Source organism: Saimiri boliviensis, chromosome 2, assembly GCF_048565385.1.
Source record: "Saimiri boliviensis isolate mSaiBol1 chromosome 2, mSaiBol1.pri, whole genome shotgun sequence".
NCBI lineage: Eukaryota > Metazoa > Chordata > Mammalia > Primates > Cebidae > Saimiri > Saimiri boliviensis.
This window is the reverse complement of record NC_133450.1, coordinates 14,654,429-14,677,106: the sequence shown is the minus strand read 5'-3', so window position 1 is coordinate 14,677,106 and position 22,678 is coordinate 14,654,429. Positions and strand designations below refer to the sequence as shown.

The 22,678-nt window shown below is 40.4% G+C and overlaps 1 protein-coding gene across 7 annotated transcripts in view; it reads right to left on the bottom strand.

The window, feature by feature from the left end:
* Positions 1–22,678, bottom strand: part of CSNK1G1 (casein kinase 1 gamma 1) — a 197,648-nt gene that overhangs the window by 47,623 nt on the left and 127,347 nt on the right. For all 7 annotated transcript variants that reach the window (XM_074392832.1, XM_074392834.1, XM_010351633.3 and 4 more), the window contains exons 5-6: positions 6,313–6,464; positions 4,011–4,245 (exon numbers count right to left, since the gene is read on the bottom strand). In XM_074392832.1, coding sequence (XP_074248933.1) covers positions 4,011–4,245; positions 6,313–6,464 — 387 coding nt within the window. The remainder of the gene's footprint in view (positions 1–4,010; positions 4,246–6,312; positions 6,465–22,678) is intronic.

Sequence of the window (22,678 nt, the reverse complement as noted above, 5' to 3'; positions counted from 1 at the left end):
AAAAGAATGAAATAAAACAACAAGACCATCAGAATCCTTTGTCTATGCGGCTTGTCTGAAATTTGCAATAAAATATACATAACTGATAACAAAAAAGCAGCTATACAAAAAGTTTGTGAATAGAACCTAAAGATGCACAAATGAAAAAGAGTAAAGAACCAGGGCGAGTGGAGGCCACCCAGGAAGCAGGGTAGATAGAGAAACAGTTTCTCATACTGTATCACATCTACTAATTGCCTCTCCATTTGTATATCCACTTTCTGTCAAGAGGCCCCTTGGTTATTAAGAATTCACTGACAAATGTTTGAATTTTAGACAGTTGAGCACTAGAGGGCGAAACTCTCCACATTTTCAATATTGATCAGGCCTACAGAAAAAAGATTTCTCTTAACAGCAAAATTATAAAATGAGATTAAAAATTTGTTTAAACTCACTGGAATAAGTAATAAAGTAACTTTTCAAATCCTGAGGAAAAAGAACTGTAGAATATGGGACAACAGGAAAAATAAGGGTTCCTAAATCAAAAAGGATACCTAAATAAGGTACCTAAAATAAGGGTACCTAAATCAATTTAGCTCAACAATTTAGGTATCTAGATCTTTGTTTATCCTTTCCACTAATTTAATCCAGTGCAATTAAGCATGACCAAGTCGCCTCCTTTTGGTCTCAGTTTTCTCATCTGAAAATAAAGTGTCTGATCTGGAGAATTTGAAAAGTCATTTTCCAGCTCTAAAATCCTAAAATAATCTGGTAACTTAAAGCCATTAAGGCCTTTCAAGAAAAGAAAAGAAAAAAAGAGTGAAAACCAGAGCATGCTTTATTTTCATATGCCTTTGAACACTCCAGACTTGTCCAATTCATTATTTCCATATGCCCTCATTTTTTTCATGTAGAATATTTTCATTTTCAAAGAAGAAAGGTTTCCAATACCAGCGAGACCAGCAGGACACAAAATTCTTCAATTCTTCTGACTGGGCCAAATGGAAGGTGTTTGGGTCATGGGGCTGGATCCCTCATTAACTGATTAATAACCTCCCTTGGGGGTGAGTTCCCAAGAAAGTTGGTTGGTGAGAAGGGCCTAGCATCCTCCTCCCCATGTGATCTGCACACGCTAGCACCCCTTCCCCTTACACCACGGGTGGAAGCAGCGTGAGGTCCCTGAGGCCCTCACCAGATGCAGATGCCAGTGCCATGCTTCTTGTACAGTCTGTAGAACTCTGAGCCAAATAAAGGTCTTTTTTAAATAAAATTAACCAGTCTCAGGTAATCCTTTATAGCAACACAAAATGGACTAAGTGTGGCTACTCTGATGTGGCAACTAATGTAAGGTTTAGGAGGCTTTTTCTCTTGTTCTCCTCCTCCATAAAATTAAGAAGTGATTTTCTTAAAGCCATTTGAAAATACACATCCCAGTCCTTTCTTCTTCATTGCAGTACAAAAAACGCGACACATTTAAAAACCAATAGAATCAAAGTTCCTATGAAAACCTCTATTGTTTGAGACATGAGAAAGGGGTGGCAACTTCCTGTATGTATTCTCTGTAATGTGGAGAACACAAAATATGATGACAGGTCAGATTTCACTTGAAAAACTCTGGTACTCAGTAAGCCAAGTCTGGGAGTAAACTCAAAGTTCCAGCAGGAATGGCAGTACACCAAAAGATGAAACAGTCTGATGTGCAGTAGATGCTTAAAACATATTTTGTTGGATAAATAATAATCAGGATAATTAGAATACACATTGACCTTACTATTACCAGGCATTATGCTAAACATTTTACATACACTAGCTCAAAGAACTGTGTATTACAGGGATAATTATCACACCCATTTTATACATGACATAACTGAGGCTGAGGGAGGAAGGATACTGGATCAAAATTACATAGCTATTAAGTAAGAGTGCCAGGATTTGCATCCTTTTTCTTAACCATTACTCTGTATCTCAAACAAACAGAACATGAATATCCATCCCTTGTCTGTTGTGAACTTTCCTCTTTAGAACAATATAATTAGTACACAAAGGCTGAGCCCAGGAAGCAGGCATTAAAACAACTTCTAGAGTTTGTCAGTTAAACCACACTATCATAATTTTATTATTTAAGATATAGTTTTTGTTTCCTTGTAAAAAGGAAAATTACTTGTCATTATGAAGGAAGAAGGGGATACTGAGCACCATGCAAGAGACCTATGTTGGGCATGGTGCTTTGACATTTATTATCCATTCAACCCTCAAAATATCCTTGTGAAGTATTACCCTCATTTTACAGATGAGTTTCAGTGAGATGAAGTAACTTGTCCAAAGTAATGCTGATAATAAGTACCAGAGGACTTCTAGTCTAATTTTAAAGTATTACATTTATTTAAGTGAGGATTTCCATGTGGTTACTGAAAAATCCTGGTAACATTATAATTTCAAATCAAGTTGTATCACTTTGTAATGTCATTTTTACTCTTCACTATCACTTGAATTCCTCAGGTGAATAACCTATGTAGTTTACTCAATAAGGCAACTTAGTAGATATTACATTAGTCTTTTAATACTTATTAATGTGCAGGCCAGGCATGGTGGCTCACATCTAAAATCCAAGTATGTTGGGAGGCTGAGGCAACAGGATCTCTTGAAACCAGGAGTTTGAGACCCACCTGGGGAACATAGTGAGACTGTCTCTATAAAAAAATTTTTTTAATTAGCTGGGCATGATGGCATTCCCCTGTAGCCCTAGCCACTGAGGAGGATGAGAAAGATTTCTTGAGCTTAGATTTGACGTTATAGTGAGCTATGATCACACTGCTGCACTCCAGCCTGAGTGAGAGTGAGATCCTGTACCTGAAAATAAATATGCTGGGCATAGTGCCTCACACCTGTAATCCCAGTACCTTTGGGACGCTGAAGGGGGCAAATCACTTGAGCCCAGGAGCTCAAGACCAGCCTGGCCAACATGGTAAAACCCCCTCTCTAATAAAAATACAAAAATTAGCTGAGCATGGTGGTGTATGTCTGTAGTCCCAGCTACTTGGGAGGCTGAGGCAGGAGAATTACTTGAACCCAGGAGGCGGAGGTTGCAGTGAGCTGAGACTACGCCACTGCACTCCAGCCTGGGTGATAGAGCAAGACCTCATCTCGAAAAAATAAATGAAATATATATTAGTGTGTAATAGTTCATTAATATTTAAAAATATTTCATAATTATTTCTGTCTAGGAGTATGGAATCTGATAATAATTCTGTTTGACTACTCTCTAGAATGTTGATTTTCAAACATGCTTTTTTCCAATCATCTAGGAGTCTTTTCTTCAAATAGAATCTTGCATGGAAGCCCAATATATGAAACATAAAAAAGGGAGGCTTTTTTGAAGAAGCAGGCAAGCCCAGGGTTCTGCCTGCTTGGTCTCCCCACTGTTCCTTAGGCTTCTCTGACAAATACTCTCCCCCTTGGGCTAGTTCCTCACAAGTAAGGTCTTCTGCCTTGATTAGAGCATTTCAAAATATTTGTGCGGTTGTTTATCCTGAGTAAAATGCAAGACTCATGGTAAAGCCAGTATATTTTCACTGCATAAGACATAAGCTCTTCCTTGAAGACTTCTGTGTAGAACTATGTCCAGTGAACAGAAGTCTACTCCATTTTTAGTGAGGCACTCTTCCCCACTGCAGACTTCAGCCTGATAGCCTTTTCAGGGCTGTTATATATGGGGTCATACCTAAGCAAATACCAAATTCATTACTAAACTCACTAAAATGCTATCCTCTTTTTACAATAATTTAAGTACTACACTGCTGAGAAACTAAACATTTGGAAACACAGTGTAAAGGATTAAGAACCTATGTATAGTCTATAGGATTCTTTGAAGTCATTAACTTATCATCTCAACTTCTCATGTATAAAAATCACTTAACCTTGTGAAGCAATAAAAACCACAAGTTGTAATGCACAATGAGGATATAAGTGTTACTAGAAAAACAAATTGTTCTAATGACTTGCCCCTTTCATGGAGCAGAAAATAAACACACCTTTGCCAAGATGCGTGTTGATAGACATGTATCTTGCAGTTCCAGTTAAACTTTTGTGTTCCCTATAAGGTATGTGTTTTTTGGTTTCAGGGTCAATGTATTCCTTGGCTAGTCCAAAGTCTATAATGTGTATAACATGCTCTTTCTTATTGCCTTGTCGGCCGATCAGGAAGTTCTCTGGCTTGACATCTCGGTAGATGAGGTTCTTTGAGTGTACATACTCCATTCGAAAAAGCTGAAAGAGAAACAAATTATGGAAATACTTCAAAGAAGTGTATCAGGAAAATACATCAAAACATTTTTTTTATCAGACCAAGGTTTTAATTACTGAAATAACAGTAAAATTCATCTCCTTTTCACCACCCAGAGTCACTTTACTGACTTGTAAACCAAAAAATATTTTTGTTATAACTATATACATTAACAAATATCAAGACTAGGAAAAGACAGTGGGATAGTACAAGTCTGCTAAAATGATAATTCAATTTTACCTCTTAATGTCACAATTTGTAAATGATGAATGTAAATTAATTGTTTATACGTTATTTCAGAAAATTAAGCAGTTGAGGGAAAAGAAGTATTCCCAGGTAGGATATCAAACTGTTGGTGACCTTTGAGACAAATGCCACTGCCATATTCACCTCCTACCCACATCTTCCTATCCTTGGCTGGAGAAGACTACCTAAACCAGCTTTCATTGTTGTGAGGCCCAGAGAAGTTAATACTGACCTGATATCACATAGCTAATTAGAAGCAGAGAGACAGGGAGATAGTTCATTTTATGAGCCCATCTCGCTCTGTCTCCCAGGGTGGAGTACAGCCTCTGCCTCCCGGGTTCTAGCGATTCTCGTGCCTCAGCCTCATGGGTAGCTAGAATTACAGGCACATGCCACCATGTCCAGCTAATTTTTGTATTTTTCGTAGAGAGGGGGTTTCACCATCTTGGCCAGGCTGGTCTCAAACTCCTAACCTTAGGTGATCTGCCCTCCTTGGCCTCCCAAAGTGCTAGGATTACAGGCACAAGCTAATGTGCCTGGCTGACTTGGCTGAAACAGTTCATTACTGTTGTTATTTTACATTTATTTTACGGTTATTTTTGCAGAGATGAGGTCTCACTATGTTGCCTAGGCTGGTCTCAAACTCCCGGTCTCAAGCGATCCTCCCACACTAGCCTCCCAAAGTGCTGTGATTACAGACATGAGCCACCATGAATAATCATAAAATTATTTCAAATTGTATTATTTCTATCTACTAAGCTTTTTTACTTACTTTTAGTACAGAAAGAAAAGTTCAGACATTTAAATTTGGGGCTCAAAAGTCAAAGTCAATTATCTAACATTTCCAAATTTTTATAGGACAGTAGAAGCAACCATTACCATTTTAAACAAATAAAGATACATTTACATCCTTCCCCAAAGGCTGTGACAAACTTCTCAAAGAAACTGCAGGAACTGCTTCTTAAACTGTATTGGTATGTAATTTGATAAGAGTTACAAGAGCTACCTCTTCAGCTGAAATTTTTCTCTTAGAGAACTGGAGGTCAGAGAACTACAGCAAATTCCTGGTCACACAGTTTTGAATCTGAGTGTTAGTGCAATGGGTTATACTGTCAATCTTTTCTTGATTGCAACAGTGAAGGGAGACAGGACATGACAAAGCCTTACAGCTGTATGTTTAAAACATATAAATAGGTTGAATGCAGTGGTTCATGCCTGTAATCCCAGCATATTGGGAGGCTGAGGTGGGAGAACCGCTTGAGACCAGGAGTTTAGCCCAACCCGGGCAACATAGCGGAAGCCTGTCTCTACAACATTTTTTACAAAATTAGCTGGCATGGCACCTGCAGTCCTAGCTGCTTGAGAGGCTGAGGCAGGAGAATCGACAGAGCCCAGGAATTTGAGGTTGCAGTGAGGTATGATCATGCTACTGCACTCTAGCCTGGGTGACAGAGACCCTGTCTCAAAAACAAAAAACAAAACAAGACAAAATCAAAGAAATTATTTGCATTTTTACAACTCCACCTAATCATCCTCTTTCTCCCAAATCTAAATTCTATGCTTCCTGTCCAGTTAAGGGCAGAGCATTGTTCCAATGTGCAAAGTCTTAAAATAGAGCAAACTACAGATGTAGTGTGACTTCTCTGAGTTTACCTTTTTTGCCCCAGCCAGCTTCCCAGAATGCCATCAAGCCTGTGAGTACTAATTCCTGATGTGTCACTACAGCTAATAAATCACCAAAAGGCCCACAAGGATGTGGCTGAGGAACCAGCCTATTCTCTTCTAGAGCAATAATTCCAACTTACCAACTGGATGGCTATCATTAACACCGTCTTCAAAGTAAATGTTCGGTCACAGAGGTCAAACAAGTCTTCCAAGCTAGGGCCAAGGAGCTCCAGTACCATGGCATTGTATTTCCCACATGGTCCAAAGTAATACACCTGTGGGAGACCTTCACCTGAAAGCAGAGGGGAAATGGGGGTACAGAGTGGGAGGCACAAAAACCAAAATATGAGATAACGGTTTTAGCACTGAATATTTTTAAAAGTACGGTTTGTGAGATTTCCATTTTCTTTCATAGTCCCTACTGGAAACTTAAACTTGGCACAACAGCTTTAATGGGAACTAATAATGGTAGGACAGGCTAAGCCATTGAACAATATGTCCAAGTAAGTAGTTATTTAGTTATTTAATACCACAGTGCCAAAAACACTTTCACTGCTATATAAGATAGAGAATAGTCCCTGGTCCATTGAATCTTCCCAGAGGATGCCTGAGAGTAGAGTATCATAAAAGGCTGTAAGGATGGCTCACTGAGATCAAAAGCCTGGCTAACAGAACTTTTTACATTAGCTGGTTCATGAGCACTCCCTATACTTACTGCCATAGCCACATGGGCTATTTGCAACTGTTGCCCTATGGAGAACTCCGATTGAAGAGGCAAGATCACAGAGAGTGCAGCCTGGCCCTAGGCCAGCACAACTTGCCCTCTTTCACAGGCAGTCTCTGTAGTTTTTTGTTTTCTATCAGCTGGAGAAAAGCCAACAGACACTTAAGTGTTTGGTTGCTAATAAGTATTGATGAAAGAAAAAAGGGGAAAAAACACAAGGCTGGGTTTTCCCCAGATTTGAAATTCATCGCTATTAAGAAGCCAAAATCCAGACTTTTTCACCTAAGTGGCAAATTGTTAATAAATTTCCTTTATAAAGTACATTGTAAATATGAGGCATTCACTAAATATATAACTGGTACCATGAGAATAGTAGGTATTAATAAGATTACAGAGGCCAGGCATGGTGGCTCACGCCTGTAACCCCAGCACTTTGGGAAGCTGAGGTGAGTGAATCACAAGGTCAGGAGTTCGAGACCAGACTGACCAACATGCTGAAACTTTGTCTCTACTAAAAATACAAAAATTAGTTGCACATGCCTGTAATCCCAGCTACTCAGGAGACTGAGAGGCAGGAGAATAGCTTGAACCCGGGAGGCAGAGGTTGCAGTGGGCTGAGTCAATAGAGCGAGACTGTCTCAAAAAAAAAAAAAAAATTACAGAACATTAAAAAATTATCTTGTTTCATAGAGCAGAAACATTTCCATCTTATATATTTATATATATAGTGGTCTACAGTTGTATGTTGTAGATTATTGTTCGCTTCTGCCTCCAAGTGTTTTAGACAACAAAATTATCTCCATCCTCCCACTCCTGCCACCCTTTTTTTTTTTTTTTTACTTGAGGCAAGGTCTCAATGTCACCCAGGCTGAAGTGCAGTGGTGAGACTGCTCACTGCAATCTCTGCCTCCTGAGACAATGCAATCTTCCAAGCTCAGCCTCCCAAGTAGCAGATGGGACTACAGGCTCGCTCTACCACACCAGGCTAAGTTTTTTATTTTTTGTAAGGATGAGGTCTTGCTATGTTACCCAAGCTGGTCCTGAACAACTCCCAAGCTCAAGTGATCCTCCTTCCTTGGCCTCCCCAAGTGCTGGGATTACAGGCTTCCCAAAGGGCTGGGATTACTGTTCCCAGCCCCATTCCCTTTTTATTTGTATGGGTGGCATATAGGCAGATGTACATGTAACACATCCTTCTTTCCAGGGTAGTTCTTGTATATTTGGAATTAATAACCATTTCATATATTGTATTAGTCTATCTTGATCCATTAAATTCTAAACAACGTTTCGGGGGGGCAGGAAAGAGTCTCACTCTGACACCTAGGCTGGAGTGTAGTGCGCGATAACTGTAACTTCTGCCTCCTGGGTTCACGCAATTCTCGTGCCTCAGCCTCCCAAGTAGCTAAGATTACAGGCATGGTGTCCAACAATTTTTTTTTTTTTTTTTTTTTTTTTTTTTTTTTGCTATTTTTAGGAGAGACAGGGTTTCACCATGTTGTCCAGGCTACTCTCAAACTCCCAACCTCAAGTGATCCACCCACCTCAGCCTCCCAAAGGGCTGGGATTACAGGCATGAGCTACCATGCCCAGCCTAAATCCTAAACAACTTGAACGCCTTCTTTAAATATGTTTAGTCTTAGCTTGTATCCTCCAATAAACATTACTCCTGATCGTTCAATAAATATCTGTTCAATTGTCTTTTGGTTGTTTTGATTCTCCCTATCTCCAAAACAGAAAAGGATTTAACGTGAAGTGTTTTTTTGTTTGTTTGTTTTTGAGACAGAGTTTCACTCTGTAGCCCAGGCTGGAGTGCACTGGTGCATCTCAGCTCATTGTAACCTCCGACCCCAAGTTCAAACCATTCTCCTGCCTCAGCCTCCTGAATGTGTCTTTTTTCTCTGTTGTTTTGAAGACGTCATTTTTCAGTTTTTTTAAAAATATACAAAACCCAGTAGTTGTTTCCAATGACTCCTGCTGAGACATCCAAAGCAGAACATTCTGTCCTAGAGATTCACTGCTTTTATTAATCAGACACATGGTAAATGCAGTTTAGGGATTTTTTTTTTTTTTTTTTTTTAAGATGGAGTTTCGCTCTTGTTACCCAGGCTGGAGTGCAATGGCGCGATCTCGGCTCACCGCAACCTCTGCCTCCTGGGTTCAGGCAATTCTCCGGCCTCAGCCTCCTGAGTAGCTGGGATTACAGGCACGCGCCACCATGCCCAGCTAATTTTCTGTATTTTTAGTAGAGATGGGGTTTCACCATGTTGACCAGGATGGTCTCGATCTCGTGACTTCGTGATCCACCCGCCTCAGCCTCCCAAAGTGCTGGGATTACAGGCGTGAGGCACCGTGCCCAGCCTCAGTTTAGGGATCTTTTACATTTATCTCCTATATAAGGATTTGATGCCACTAAAATGTCATTTCCTAATACAAATATTATATTCTTCAAGGCAGGTTGTGGCAGAGCCTGCTGTTTCCATGCGCAATAGCCATTCTCCCTCTCCTTTTTTCTTTTGAGACAGGGTCTCACTGTGTCTCCCAGGCTAAAGGGCAATGGTGTGACCATGGCTCACTGCAGCCTTGACCTCCTGGGCCCAAGTAATCCTCCTGCCTCAGTCTTCCAAACAGCTGGTAGCACATGCACATACCACCACATTGGGCTAGTTTTAAAAATTTTTTCCAGAGATGAGGTCCCACTACGTTGTCCAGGCTGGTGTTGAACTTCTGGACTCAACTGATCTTCCTGCTTTGACCTCCCAAAGTGCTGAGATTACAGGCATACCTCTCCCCCGCTTTTTTTTTTGAGATGGAGTCTGGCTCTGTCACCAGGCTGGAATGCATCGGTGCGATCTTGGCTCAATGCAACCTCTGCCTCCTGGGTCTAAGAGGGTCTCATGCCCGAGCTTCCCAAGTAGGTGGGACTACAGGCACACAGCACCACACCCAGATAATTTTTGTATTTTTAATAGAGATGGGGTTTCACTATGTTGGCCAGGATGTCTCAATCTCCTGACCTTGTGCTCTGCCTGCCTCAGCTTCCCAAAGTGCTGGGATTACAGGTGTGAGCCACAATGCTCAGCTTCCATTCTTTCAAAATAATTTTTTTTTTCTTTTGCTCTGTTGCCCAGGCTGGAATAGAGTGGCATGATCTCAGCTCACCACACCCTCTGTCTTCTGGGTTCAAGCCATTCTCCTGCCTCAGCCTCCCAAGTAGCTCGGATTACAGGCCCCTGCCACCATGACTGGCTAATTTTTGTACTTTTAGTAAAGACGAAGTTTCATCTTGTTCATCTTGTTGGCCAAGTTGGTCTTGAACTCCTGACCTCAAGTGATCCACCTGCCTCAGCCTCTGAAAGTTCTGAGATTATAGGCATGAGCTACTACACCTGGCCCAGAACTTCTCATTGTTGCAAATAGCAACTTGCCCAGTTATAACTACAATCTTCCTTGAAAATTAGGAAAGAACAATGAGATGGAAGCAGAAATTAGTATATTAATTCTTTTTTTTTTTTTTTTTGAGACAGAGTCTTGCTCTGTTGCCCAGGCTATAGTGCGGTCACACAATCTCAGCTCACTGCAACCTCCGTCTCCTGGGTTCAAAGCTGGGACTACAGACACGTGTCCCCATGCCTGGCTAATTTTTGTTTAGTTTTTGGTAGAGATGAGCTTTCACCATATTGGTCAGGCTGGTCTTGAACTCCTGGCCTGAAGTGATCTGCCTGTCTTGGCCTCCCAAAGTGATGTGATTACAGGCATGAGCCTCCACACCTGGCCTCTGAGTATATAATTCTAAAAAAGCTCTTTCAAGAGAGCTGGCTAGAATGAAAGGTGTGACCCTCTAAAGGTCCCAGAAGCCAATTAGAATCACCAGACATCTTGAGGATATAAAATAGTGCCAAGAATAGGTGAAGCAAAAAAGAGATCAACCCAAGTCCCTGATGGCTGTGGAGTAACCATGCCAATGTTGGACTTTTCTTCCCTCTGGACTTTTTTTTTTTTTTTTTTTTTGGAGAAGGAGTTTTGTTCTTGTTACCCAGGCTGGAGTGCAATGGTGTGATCTTGGCTCACCGCAACCTCCGTCTCCTGGGTTCAAGCAATTCTCTTGCCTCAGCCTCCCGAGAAGCTGGGACTACAGGCGTACGCTACCATGCCCAGCTAATTTTTGTATTTTTAGTAGAGACGGGATTTCACCATGTTGACCAGGATGGTCTTGATCTCTTGACCTCGTGATCCACCCGTCTCAGACTCCCAAAGTGCTGGGATTATAGGCATGAGCCACCGCGCCCGGCCCCCTCTGGACTTTCTTTTATCAAAAAGAAAAATCAATCTCCACCTTGACTGAGCTACTTGTATTTGGATTTTTTAAAAGCAGCCAACTCTAATCCAAATTAATAAACATATCACTCCATTCATTGGTTAAATTGCAAATCTGGGCATAATATCCTCTTCCTAAAGTACAAGCTAAAAGCCAGGCTTGCTTAGAAATATAATACTGGCATAATTTCCTACACTTGCTGCCAATACTTAAGGTTCAGTTTAAATGAGACAACTGATCTTGTTCTCAATAATCTTTAGTATCAAATCTAGATATCTTTTGCAAGAAGTTTCCATATTTACAACAAAGTCATAAAAGCATTTTGAGTAATACCTATAATTTCTAACTATAATGTCACCCATAACTCCCATCTAGGAACTTTAAAGAATTAGGAGTTCCTGCTTTTATTAAGTACGCTGAGACCTCACAACACACTGGCAGGCTTTGGGATGCTCAAAGCAACTTCTAAACCACTGAGTGGTTTTGAAGCATTTCTAGGAGAGGGACAAGGTCCAAGTTTCTAGTGTAGAAAGAGCTCAAGTCAGTCTTAGATCTAGTATTTGCTTCTGCTTTCAACTCTGGCAAATTCCTTAGCTTCTCTGGATTAGCTTATTCATCTGTAAAGAGGAGGGGGTTTACACAATGAGATACCATCTCATGCCAGTCAGAATGGTGATTATTAAAAAGTCAGGAAACAATAGATGCTGATGAAGCTGTGGAGAAATAGGAACACTTTTATACTGTTGGTGGGAATGTAAATTAGTTCAACCATTGTGGAAGATTCCTCAAGGATCTAGAACCAGAAATACCATTTGACCCAGCAATCCCATTACTGGGTATATACCCAAAGGAATATACATAATTCTACTATAAAGACAGAAGCACATGTATGTTTATTACAATAGCAAAGACATGGAACCAACCTAAATGCCCATCAGTAATAGACTGGATAAAGAAAATGTGGTATATATACACCATGGAATACTATCCAGCCATAAAAAGAAGTGAGATCATGTCCTTTATAGGGACATGGATAAAGCTGAAAGCCATCGTCCTCAGCAAACTAACACAGGAACAGAAAACCAAACACCACATGTTCTCATTCATAAGTGGGAGTTGAACATTGACATGGCCACAGAGAGGGGAACAACACACAGCATGGCCTGCTGGGGTTGGGGGAGAGGGGAGGGAACTTAGAGGACAGGTCAATAGGTGCAGCAAACCATCATGGCATACCTATACCTATGTAACAAACCTGCATGTTCTGTACATGTATCCTGCTTTTTTTCTCTCTCTCTTTAGAACAAACAGAAAAAAAAAAAAAGAGGAGGGGGTTTAGATTGTTTTCTTTCAAAACCCAAATTCTTATTATGGCCAAGATTTCCTTCTAGCTACTTTTTGAGTTCCTCTTTGTAAAGCCACAGAACTACTATGAATGAAACTCACCTCCATATTTTATGAAATAACGTGTGCCACCAATTCAAACATAAGCTGGTAGTGAAACTCAACTGGAAGTGTATCTCTCAGAAATTTCTTTAAAACTTAAAACAAAACAAAATCAGATGCAACGACTTCACCTCTTACCTACTGAGTCAGAATTTCTAGAAGTGGAAGCAAACATTGCTCCACAGTGATTCTGATGTGTAACCTCAGCTGAAAAACACTTTATCTAGAGAGTAGAAATAAAGGGTATTGCTTTGGTTTATGATTAATATATCATAAGGATTCAGAAAACATTGACAAGTCTCTTTCAGAAGTTCTTTCAGATCAAAACAACTGGACTCAATACCTTTTGAAGGAAATGATTTAAGGCAAGCTAAGAAGATTTCTCTGTTTAAAGTTTCTTAGGTATTACAGAAAATATACCTTTAAGCATAAAAGTTTCTTTGGGAGATGTAGTTGTAATTTATTAGAACTATCTGTACAGAAAGCTGCCCATGCAACTTCTATTCTGAGCCTGGTTTTTCACATGACTGTGGTCTGTTCTGGTGGTAAAAGACACAAACACAGGCACACTAAGGAAGTCTGTCTCTTTGGTCAGCAATTACCACACAGTAATGGCTTATCAGCTGGGCTGCATTTAAATGAAAAAAAATCCCATATATTTCATTTTTCTTTTGTAGTGCCATCTCAAATCCACTGCATAAGAAATTTTAAACTAATCAACATTATGCTATGAAATCCTTTAACGAGACTGGGGCGAGGGGCAGATCTTTAAGTGCAACACAAGCTATACATGTAGTAAACAGGTACTTTCCATAAATAATTATGAGGGAACGAAAAGGAGGTGAGAGTGTCAGGCAAGGGAGGTATGTGCTGTTGTTCTTCGATCAATGGTATACTGGAAACTATGGTATTGTATCTCCCAGCTGCTCTGGAAAAAATACAGTAACGAGGTCTTCCCCTCCTAAATTGGCCAACTGCATAGAAACCTGGAAACCAAATAAGTGACTACTAATTTTCCTTTTCCAAAGGATTTCCAATAGATTTCATTATATTTCCTTTACAAGTTAAATCTCTTATAAACCAAAACTGCAAGGTTACATATAAACTACATATGTTATCTTGTATATTTTCCTTAGTATGAAACAGCCTTTCCATCATCAATAACATATTGTTACAAACCCTGCTGGACATATGGCTCACACACATATCAAGCTGCACAGAACAGGAAATGAATGTAGAACACTAGAACTAATTTTCAGTCTGTACTAAGTTTAACTTGAGTTAAACACACCAAATCAAGGATAATGGCTTCTTTTATCATCCAAGCTGTTAACTAAAAACAATCCACAACGCATCATGAACAGTATAACTACTCTAAGTAGAGATATTTTTAAATGCACATCAGGTTGGGAACTGAAATAGAACCACCTCAAAGCTTTTGATAGTTTGATCCTATTATTGCCTAATAATTAGTTTTTCAATCTTTTTTAAAAACCAAATTACCTAACTTTGTGTTTTTTTTTTTTTTTTTTTTCCCAGAGACGGAGTTTCGCTCTTGTTACCCAGGCTGGAGTGCAATGGCGCGATCTCGGCTCACCGCAACCTCCTCCTCCTGGGTTCAGGCAATTCTCCTGCCTCAGCCTCCTGAGCAGCTGGGATTACAGGCACGCGCCACCATGCCCAGCTAATGTTTTGTATTTTTAGTAGAGACGGGGTTTCACCATGTTGACCAGGATGGTCTCGATCTCTTGACCTTGTGATCCACCCACCTCGACCTCCCAAAGTGCTGGGATTACAGGCTTGAGCCACCGCTCCCGGCCCCAAATTACCTAACTTTGAAGATCAACGACCTTGACAAGCCCTTTCTTTGCTTTGTTTATACAATTATTTTTTAATGTTTAAAGAAAATAGAATAATTTTTCTCCCAAATCAAATTAATTCTCTTCTCAGCCCCATCAATGGTAGTAGTTTCTAGCACAGCCACTAAATGCTCTGGAAGTTTCTGAGGGATCAGGCAATTACTTTTATAATACATGGGTAATTATCATCAAATAAAATAATATTAAACATGTATACTTCGCAAGAAATCAGAAATAGGCAGCTAAATGAGATGACATTCCATAATAAGTAGTGACAGGGAAAAATGGAAGCATAGCCTTTAAAATTCAGATAATAAATCCATAAAACAATGCATTATTACAAAGATATGAGATAATACATAGTATTTCTTTTTTTTTTTTTTGGAGACAGAGTCTTACTCTGTCGCTCAGGCTGGAGTGCAGTGGTACAATCTCAGCTCACTGCAACTTCCACCCACCGGGTTCAAGTGATTTTTCTGCCTCAATCTCTTGAGTAGCTGGGATTACAGGTGCCTGCTGCCGTGCCTGCCTAATTTTTTTAGTTTTAGTAGAGACGAGGCTTCACCGTCTTGGACAGGCTGGTCTCTAACACCTGACCTCACGATCCACCTGCCTCAGCCTTCCAAAGTGCTGGGATTACAGGTGTGAGCCATTGTGCTGGGCCAGTATTTCTTTTTTAAAAAAGAACAATCAATCCCTCTCATTTCTCTGACTCTGAAAAATGTCTCTTTGCAACATGAACCAGTTAAACATATGAATTTACTCAAAATGCTGGTTTAATAACAAAAACAGCTAGGCCCAGAATTAAGAAAACAGGATTACTTTGTCTGTCCTATAATGAAAAATGTTTTATAATCATCTTGTTTAAAGGTCTCCTGGGAACTGGAATACTGCCAAACATAGGCTGTTAACATGAGCTCAAATTTGTATGGTGGGGGCAGCAGTGAAAAAAGGCAAGAGAGGAGAAATAATTTTACATTTCTGAGCCACAGACATCGAGCTTCTACAGTTTCTCTATTACATACACATAATTATAAAGGCCTTGAGCCTTAAAGCAGGCTTAATGTTTTATCCAAAAGGAGTCAGAAAAGAAAGCCCAAGACAGGACAGATTTCTTCTATAGTAGATAGAATCCAAACTACACATGTGCCACCATGCCTGGCTAATTTCTGCATTTTTAGTAAAGCTGGGGTTTCACCATGATGGCCAGGCTGGTTTCAAACTCCTGGCCTCAAGTGATCCACCTGTCTCTGAGACAGGAGAATAGGGTCTGGAAACAGGAAACCTGTACAGGCCAACCTGTACCTGCCTTCTTGGAACTGGACTAAGAGGAACACCCCACCTGCCCATGACCAAGTAATAAGGAGACAAAGGCCCATCTCTCTCCGAACCTTCTCTCCCCTGTATCAGGAATGGGACTATCTGGTTTTGGTCCTTTCTGGGACCTTCATTTGCATATATGCCATAGGAGAGATGCCTCTTGATTGGTCCTGGGCAGAATCCTTCTTCTGACTGGTTCTGGGCTAAATCCTGCCTCTCATTGGTTGGGGGCAGATCCTTCATTTTCATAGGGCATAACCTATCAGAGGCCTCTAAAGGTACTTAGGGGTGTTATCATGCTCTTTGCTTGTTGTTGATACAGAGTTTTGCTCTTGTCACTCAGGCTGGGGTGCAATGGCGTGACCTTGGCTCAAAGTAACCCCCCCCCGCCCCCTCCACCCGGTTTCAAGTGATTCTCTTGCCTCAGCTTTCAGAGTAGCTGGGAATACAGGCGCCTGCCACCACACCCAGCTAATTTTTGTATTTTTAGTAGAGTCAGGGTTTCATAGTGTTGGCCAGGCTGGTCTCCAACTCCTGACCTCAGGTGATCCACCTGCCCCGGCCTCCCAAAGTGCTGGCATTACAGGCATGAGCCACCACACCTGGCCTACCATGCTCTTTTAATTCAATAAAAACCCCAAGGAACATTACAATCAGGGCTCTTGAGCCACTTGCTGAAGCCTGCTCCCACTCTGGAGTGCACTTGTGCTTCAATAAATCTATGCCTTTGTCTTCTGTTGCTTTGTGCATTTTGTCCAATTCTATGGCCAATGTGCCAAGAACTTGGACAACTTGCAGTCAAGACTTTCCAGATGGTAACACCTTGGTCACCTAAAGTGCTGGGCACATGAGCCACTGTGCCTGGTCCAAGATACAATCTTGTAAATGTGTGTTGTATATTAGAGGTGGGGCAGGGAGCAGAGGAGTAAAGTCCTGTCTCTTTCCAAAAAGACGAAATCAGCTTAGCTGAGTTACTAACAGACTAACTTTACTCAGCTGGTAAATTCAGGAGATTAAAAAACCCAGTATTTGACATTTTCCCACCTTCCTTAGTACTGTAGTTCCTATTAATTTAAGATGCAAAGGTGGAATATCTATTGAATTTCAAAATCTGCCTCAAAACCTAAGAAAAGATGCCTGATTCTTCTTAAAACACACCTGAACAATTAACAAGTAAAAAGTCAAGAAGGTTGTAGGAAGCATTTAGAAGGAATGAAAAACAAAAAACGAGATTACCCGAAGTACAGTGATCCCCTTCCTGACAATCCTGCCTCACTCCCATTACACTTTCTTTATACATGTGTCTGCCTTCCCAACTAACAGAAGGCTATTTGAACGCAGCAACTACTGTGTGTTAATTGCTTGGGTCTCACTCTGTCACCCAGGCTAGAGTGCAGTGGCATGGATCATAGCTCATTGCAGCCTTGACTTCCCAGGCTCAAGCAATACTCCCAGCTCAGCCTCCTGAGCAGCTGGAACTTATAGATGTGTGCCACCACACCTGGCTAATTTTTAACTTTTTGTTGATAGAGGGTCCTACTAGGTTGCCCAGGTTGATCGCGAACTCCTCAGCTCAAGCAGTTCTCTCACCTTATCTTCCCCAAATTGCCAGATTCTAAATCTTCTTTGGTCCCTATTCTGACTCTATGCCTGGACCTATTTTCAACATTTAGCACTACAGTCCCACTACCTCAGTATTCAGGTGCATGGGGGTATTTAAAAATAAAATCTCAGGTTACCTTCCTTTTAGAAAATTAATTAGACCTGGGCATGGTGGCTCACACCTGCAATCTCAGCACTTTGGGAGGCTTAGGCGGGGGGATTACATGAGGCCAAAAGTTTGAGACCAGCCTGGGCAACGCAGGGAGAACCCATGTTTACAAAAAAAAAAAAAAAAAAAAAAAATTAGTTGGGCATAGTGGTGTATGCCTATGCTCCTAGCTACTCAGGAAACTGAGGTGGGAGAATCTCTTGAGGCCAGAAGGTTGAGGCTGCAAAGAGCTGTGATGACACCACTGTACTTCAGCCTGGGTGACAGAGCAATACTCCATCTCCAAATTATATATATAAACGAGGAGCTGTGCCTATCTTGTTTATTACTGTATCCCCAAGACTTAGCTTAGAATAGTACTTAACCCAAGTGGGATGCTCGAGAATAATAAATGCATGAACAGAGACATAGCAGCCTCTGGGCCTTGGTTTATTTTTTGTACTTGGAAAGCTTTCTTTACTCTTCCATTTTTATATGTCCAAATAAGTCATAGTCCTTTTTTAAAGCTCAGCCCCATACATGCCACTCTCTCTATAAAACCTTGTCTCTTTTCCAAAATTAGAAACCATTTTTTTCTTTCAGAACTTCCTCATCATTTTATAAGTATCTTAAAAATATATATAACATTCTACTGTTTTAACTTGTGTTACAGTTACTTACCCTTATCATCCTACCATTAACCTTACTGTCCTACCATGAATATACTGTAAGCTCAGTAAACATTACATTTTCCTTCCAATGACATTCTAGTGTCCTGAAGGGCAGAGATCATATTTATAATTCTTTGGCCCTCAAATTACCCAGCATAGTGCTAGCTCCAAACACAGTTGATGTGTAGTGTCCTTTTAGTGAAAACTTCGTCTCCTTGCATTATCACTAATGTAGAAGAGGTTACTTACAGGCTGACCTTAAGGCAATATGAAGTATAAAGAAAGAGAAAAATGCTAAAAGTGTTTTAGATTGCTGAAAGCACAAGAATGTAGAATTATGCGGAGTTGACAAACTCTTTTAGTGACTGGAATATAAATTACTTTTGTAGAAAGAAAAATGACAATATAATTGGTCACAAATGTTAATTGATCTTTTTATTGGTTTTTGTTCCAAGCACACTTATAAATAAGTTACATTTTACAAATATGAAAGGGCTTAGCTAAGCAACTAGATTACTATTTTGATAGTACGCACAAGGAATTATCTTTATATACAGTAGCTTGTTACTGGAACTTAAGGAAATGTTTTCTTCTTATTTTTTTTAGTCAGAATCTTGCTCTGTCGCCCAGGCTGGAGTGCAGTGGCGCGATCTTGGCTCACTGCAATCTCTGCCTCCCAGGTTCAAGCAATTCTCTTCCTCAGCCTCCAGAGTAGCTGGGATTACAGGTGCCTGCCACCACGCAGGGCTAATTTTTGTTGTATTTTTAGTAGAGATTGAGTTTCACCATCTTGGCCAGGCTGGTCTTAGACTCCTGACCTCGTGATCCACCTGCCTTGACCTCCCAAAGTGCTGAGATTACAGGCGTGAGCCACCACACCAAGCAAGGAAAGTTTTCTTACCAGTGACACTGACAGAAACTGGAAAGGAACTAGTTAAGTTTTAATATAAGACAGTAGATACATATTTCCATCTTCTCATAATCCATAGGAATACTTCTCTTCAATGGCTCACCTTCTTCATTCCATAGTACTCCACAGGTTTGCGGATGCTAAATGCAACCCCCCTTATAAATGATTAACCTTGACATGCTATAAGATAGGAGGAAGAGTGACTAAGGGCTGCAGTCGGTCCTTTGAGGGTCACTGAGCTTAATTCTAGTCCTTACTTTAGACCAGGCATCCCCAAACTTTTTACACAGGGGGCCAGTTCACTGTTCCTCAGACCGTTGGAGGGCCGCCACATACTGTGCTCCTCTCACTGACCACCAAGGAAAGAGGTGCCCCTTCCTGAAGTATGGGGTTGGGGGGGGCGGATAAATGGCCTCAGGGGGCCCGCCGTAGTTTGGGGACGCCTGCTTTAGACTGAGACTTCCTTTGTCTTTGACCTCCTTAAACAAGCATTCTTTAAGGGCGGTCACTAAAAGCCCTACTCAATGCTGGAAAAATGGCTGTGAAAATATGGACGGAAGAGACACATACAGGTATACAGTAAGAGAGGTATGAGTAAAGATAAAAAAAAAAAAGGGCGGTCACTAAAAGCCCTACTCAATGCTGGAAAAATGGCTGTGAAAATATGCATGGAAGAGACACATACAGGTATACAGTAAGAGAGGTATGAGTAAAGTTAAAAAAAAGTCAAAATATGACCTAGAATTAAAGGGAGAAAATGGCACCAGAACCTTGTGGGTCTATTTCCAAGCGAGCTCCCACTGACAGGTTTTGGTTATCCATCTTTTCCAAACCTCTGCCTGCATAAGCACTGTATCAATTTCCTGTAACTAATCACAACTCTTCAGTTCACTTATGTGTAAGTTACATGGTATATTTCTAGAACCTTATCCTCTATTTTTCATGAAGCCTTTAAAAAAAGACAAAATCCAAATTCTATCTTCACACTGAGCAAATACCTCAAGCAGTTCTGCACTTTGCAAAACGATGTGCTGAAAAGGTGTCAGTACTTTGTGTTACTGTGGGATGTATGAAGGCCAAACAATTTCTATAATAAATGCACAACAGTCTATTTGCAATTAAGGAAATTACTGGTCTAAAATGAGTAAAATAGAAGTGGTTTTCTTTTGCAGGAGGGAAAAGGACAGATTCTCTCTCCCTTTTTTTTTTTACATTTTCCTTTCCCTAGTTCAAAGTTCTCTAAAATTTTGTAAATGTAATCAAAGGCAGTTGCTCTATGTGGCTCAGGTGATTTAGAGCTATTTGAGAATTTCAAGAGGTAGGAAGGGCCACAGGAGGTTTGGCTCTAACAGATAAGCAAGTCTCTTACAGCATTATATGTGAATATCTCTTGCTTATATTTCATCACACAGTAGGGTACATTGTTAGCCACAGTATCACAATGTCCTAAAACTTGAAACTACAGAAAATACAAAGGACACACAACTGGAGAATTTGTCCTGGTCCAGAAGTCGGGCCTCAGAAATATCAGGGTTTTGTTTTGTTTTTTACAAACTAGTATAGTTAAAGGCTAAGCTCCTGATATTTCACCCTTAGAAGAAGAGATGGAAATTCATAGTATCACTATTTAAACTCCATTAAAGACTAGCAATTATTAGTACTGGGTATGTGAATTATAACTCTCCAAGCCCAGTAAATGAAACAACTCTTCCTATTTTTTTCTTCACAAAATTAAGCATTTGCCATAGACTGGACTTAAGCTGCAACATCAATCAAAGCATTTAAATATCCTCTTAAAATGTTTCCTGACAATGTAGGTAGATTTGAAATCTCTCTCTCCCTTCCCCTTCCTCTCTCAAAGGAAAAGACGACCACACAACACTTTTCCTCGTCTGACATTTGTTCCATACCTATAAGATAGAGCTGCTTTTCATATACTGATCAGGTTCTTGCTATGAACTCAGTTTTACATTTGAGCACAGTTTTACATTTGAGTTCTGCTCCCTAAGAGGAACAACTGTGACATTAGTGCTGCTCAGATATTTTCAAACGGCCCCTCACTGTTTACCCAGTGAACAGGGTAACGTTTTGTTTTTAATATGAGGCTTCTGCTGTTGCCCTAATATTTACTTATTTCAAATAGACCACTCACCCAGAAAGGAGCAGGTTCTCAGAGAGTAAAAGTTAGGCAGATACTGCTTTAAACCTCAACTCATCATTCCAGACCTCCTCAAAGTATGAGAGGGGCTGCCTCTCTTAATAGAGGCTCGAAGCAGGTTTTTCTCCAAAGTGATTATTTTCCCACAAGAGTTAGTGAGTACAATACATTGTGAAGGGTGTAATTCTCCTTCTGGGAGTATTCATTGCCCTATGCTAAGACCAAATACTTGCTCTCGACTTCTACTCCCTACTGTGAGAATCTCAAGATGTTAAAATGTCTCAAGGCAAAATGGCTTGCTATTTAGCAGGTGTTACAAGAAGAGAAAGAAAAGCATGGTCTGTGAGCTGTCCATTTCTTTGTTATACTGTCAATTATTTTCTCCCAGCTCTTAAGCCTCATTCTTAGAGAATCTGCTCTCTCTTGAGTGGTGGGGCCCAGATTCTGTACCGACAAGTAAGCTACCTGGACCAGGATTGAAAAGCTCACCCAAAATGGGTCAGCCAGTCTTTTTCTCAGGGATTTGCAATTGTGACATACGGACTCTAGTCAATCTCTGCTAAGGCTTAAATTGAGGAGAAAGGCTGTGCCTTTTCCCATGAAATATAAAAAAGTAGACAAAGCTGGTAACGTACAGAAAATGGTGCTGGTAGACACAAACTGAGGCAAGAGATTTTAGAGACCTAAGCAGGACAAGGGACAAAAAAAAAAAAGTGTCAGAGACAGGAAGAGTTGAAAGTCAGGGACCAAGAGTAGTCGTCTTGGTTCCTAGACATTTTCCAAGTGCTTTGTTCTAATTACTAGATAGGCCTGCATATTTCCTTTCTTGGTTTCATGACATATCCTGGTGGTCTTCCAGTAAATCCTCCTTTTGAGTTTAAGCTAATTTAAATAGATGCTGTTATTTGTAATCAAAACAGTGTTGATTAAGATCATATGTAACTGCTCTACCTCCTCTTAAACCAACATTCTTTTATGGCTTGTTTCACACGATAGATAACTCAAAATCACCCAAACATGAGATGGTAAAATGTTTGATGGCATTTTAACGCATGTATTAGCAAAATGAAATTTCAGCTCCAAAGTAGCTCCAGTCTTAGAACAGGAACACTTTTCCTCTGGCTAGCTGCCAGTGGGTGTCTGAGAAATTATGGCAAACTGGAATGATGCCGCAGGATTTCCAAAGACACTGAAAGGAAAAAAGCCTCAATGGGCTTTATAAATCAACAAAATATATGTAGATTAGATAATCTCTTGTATAAATATAGCACAAGTAGAAAGAGTCTAAAACTCTAAAAAGCCATAAAAAGTTTCTAGGTAAAAGAAAGGGGGTTCTGCGTTTTCCTCCCCACA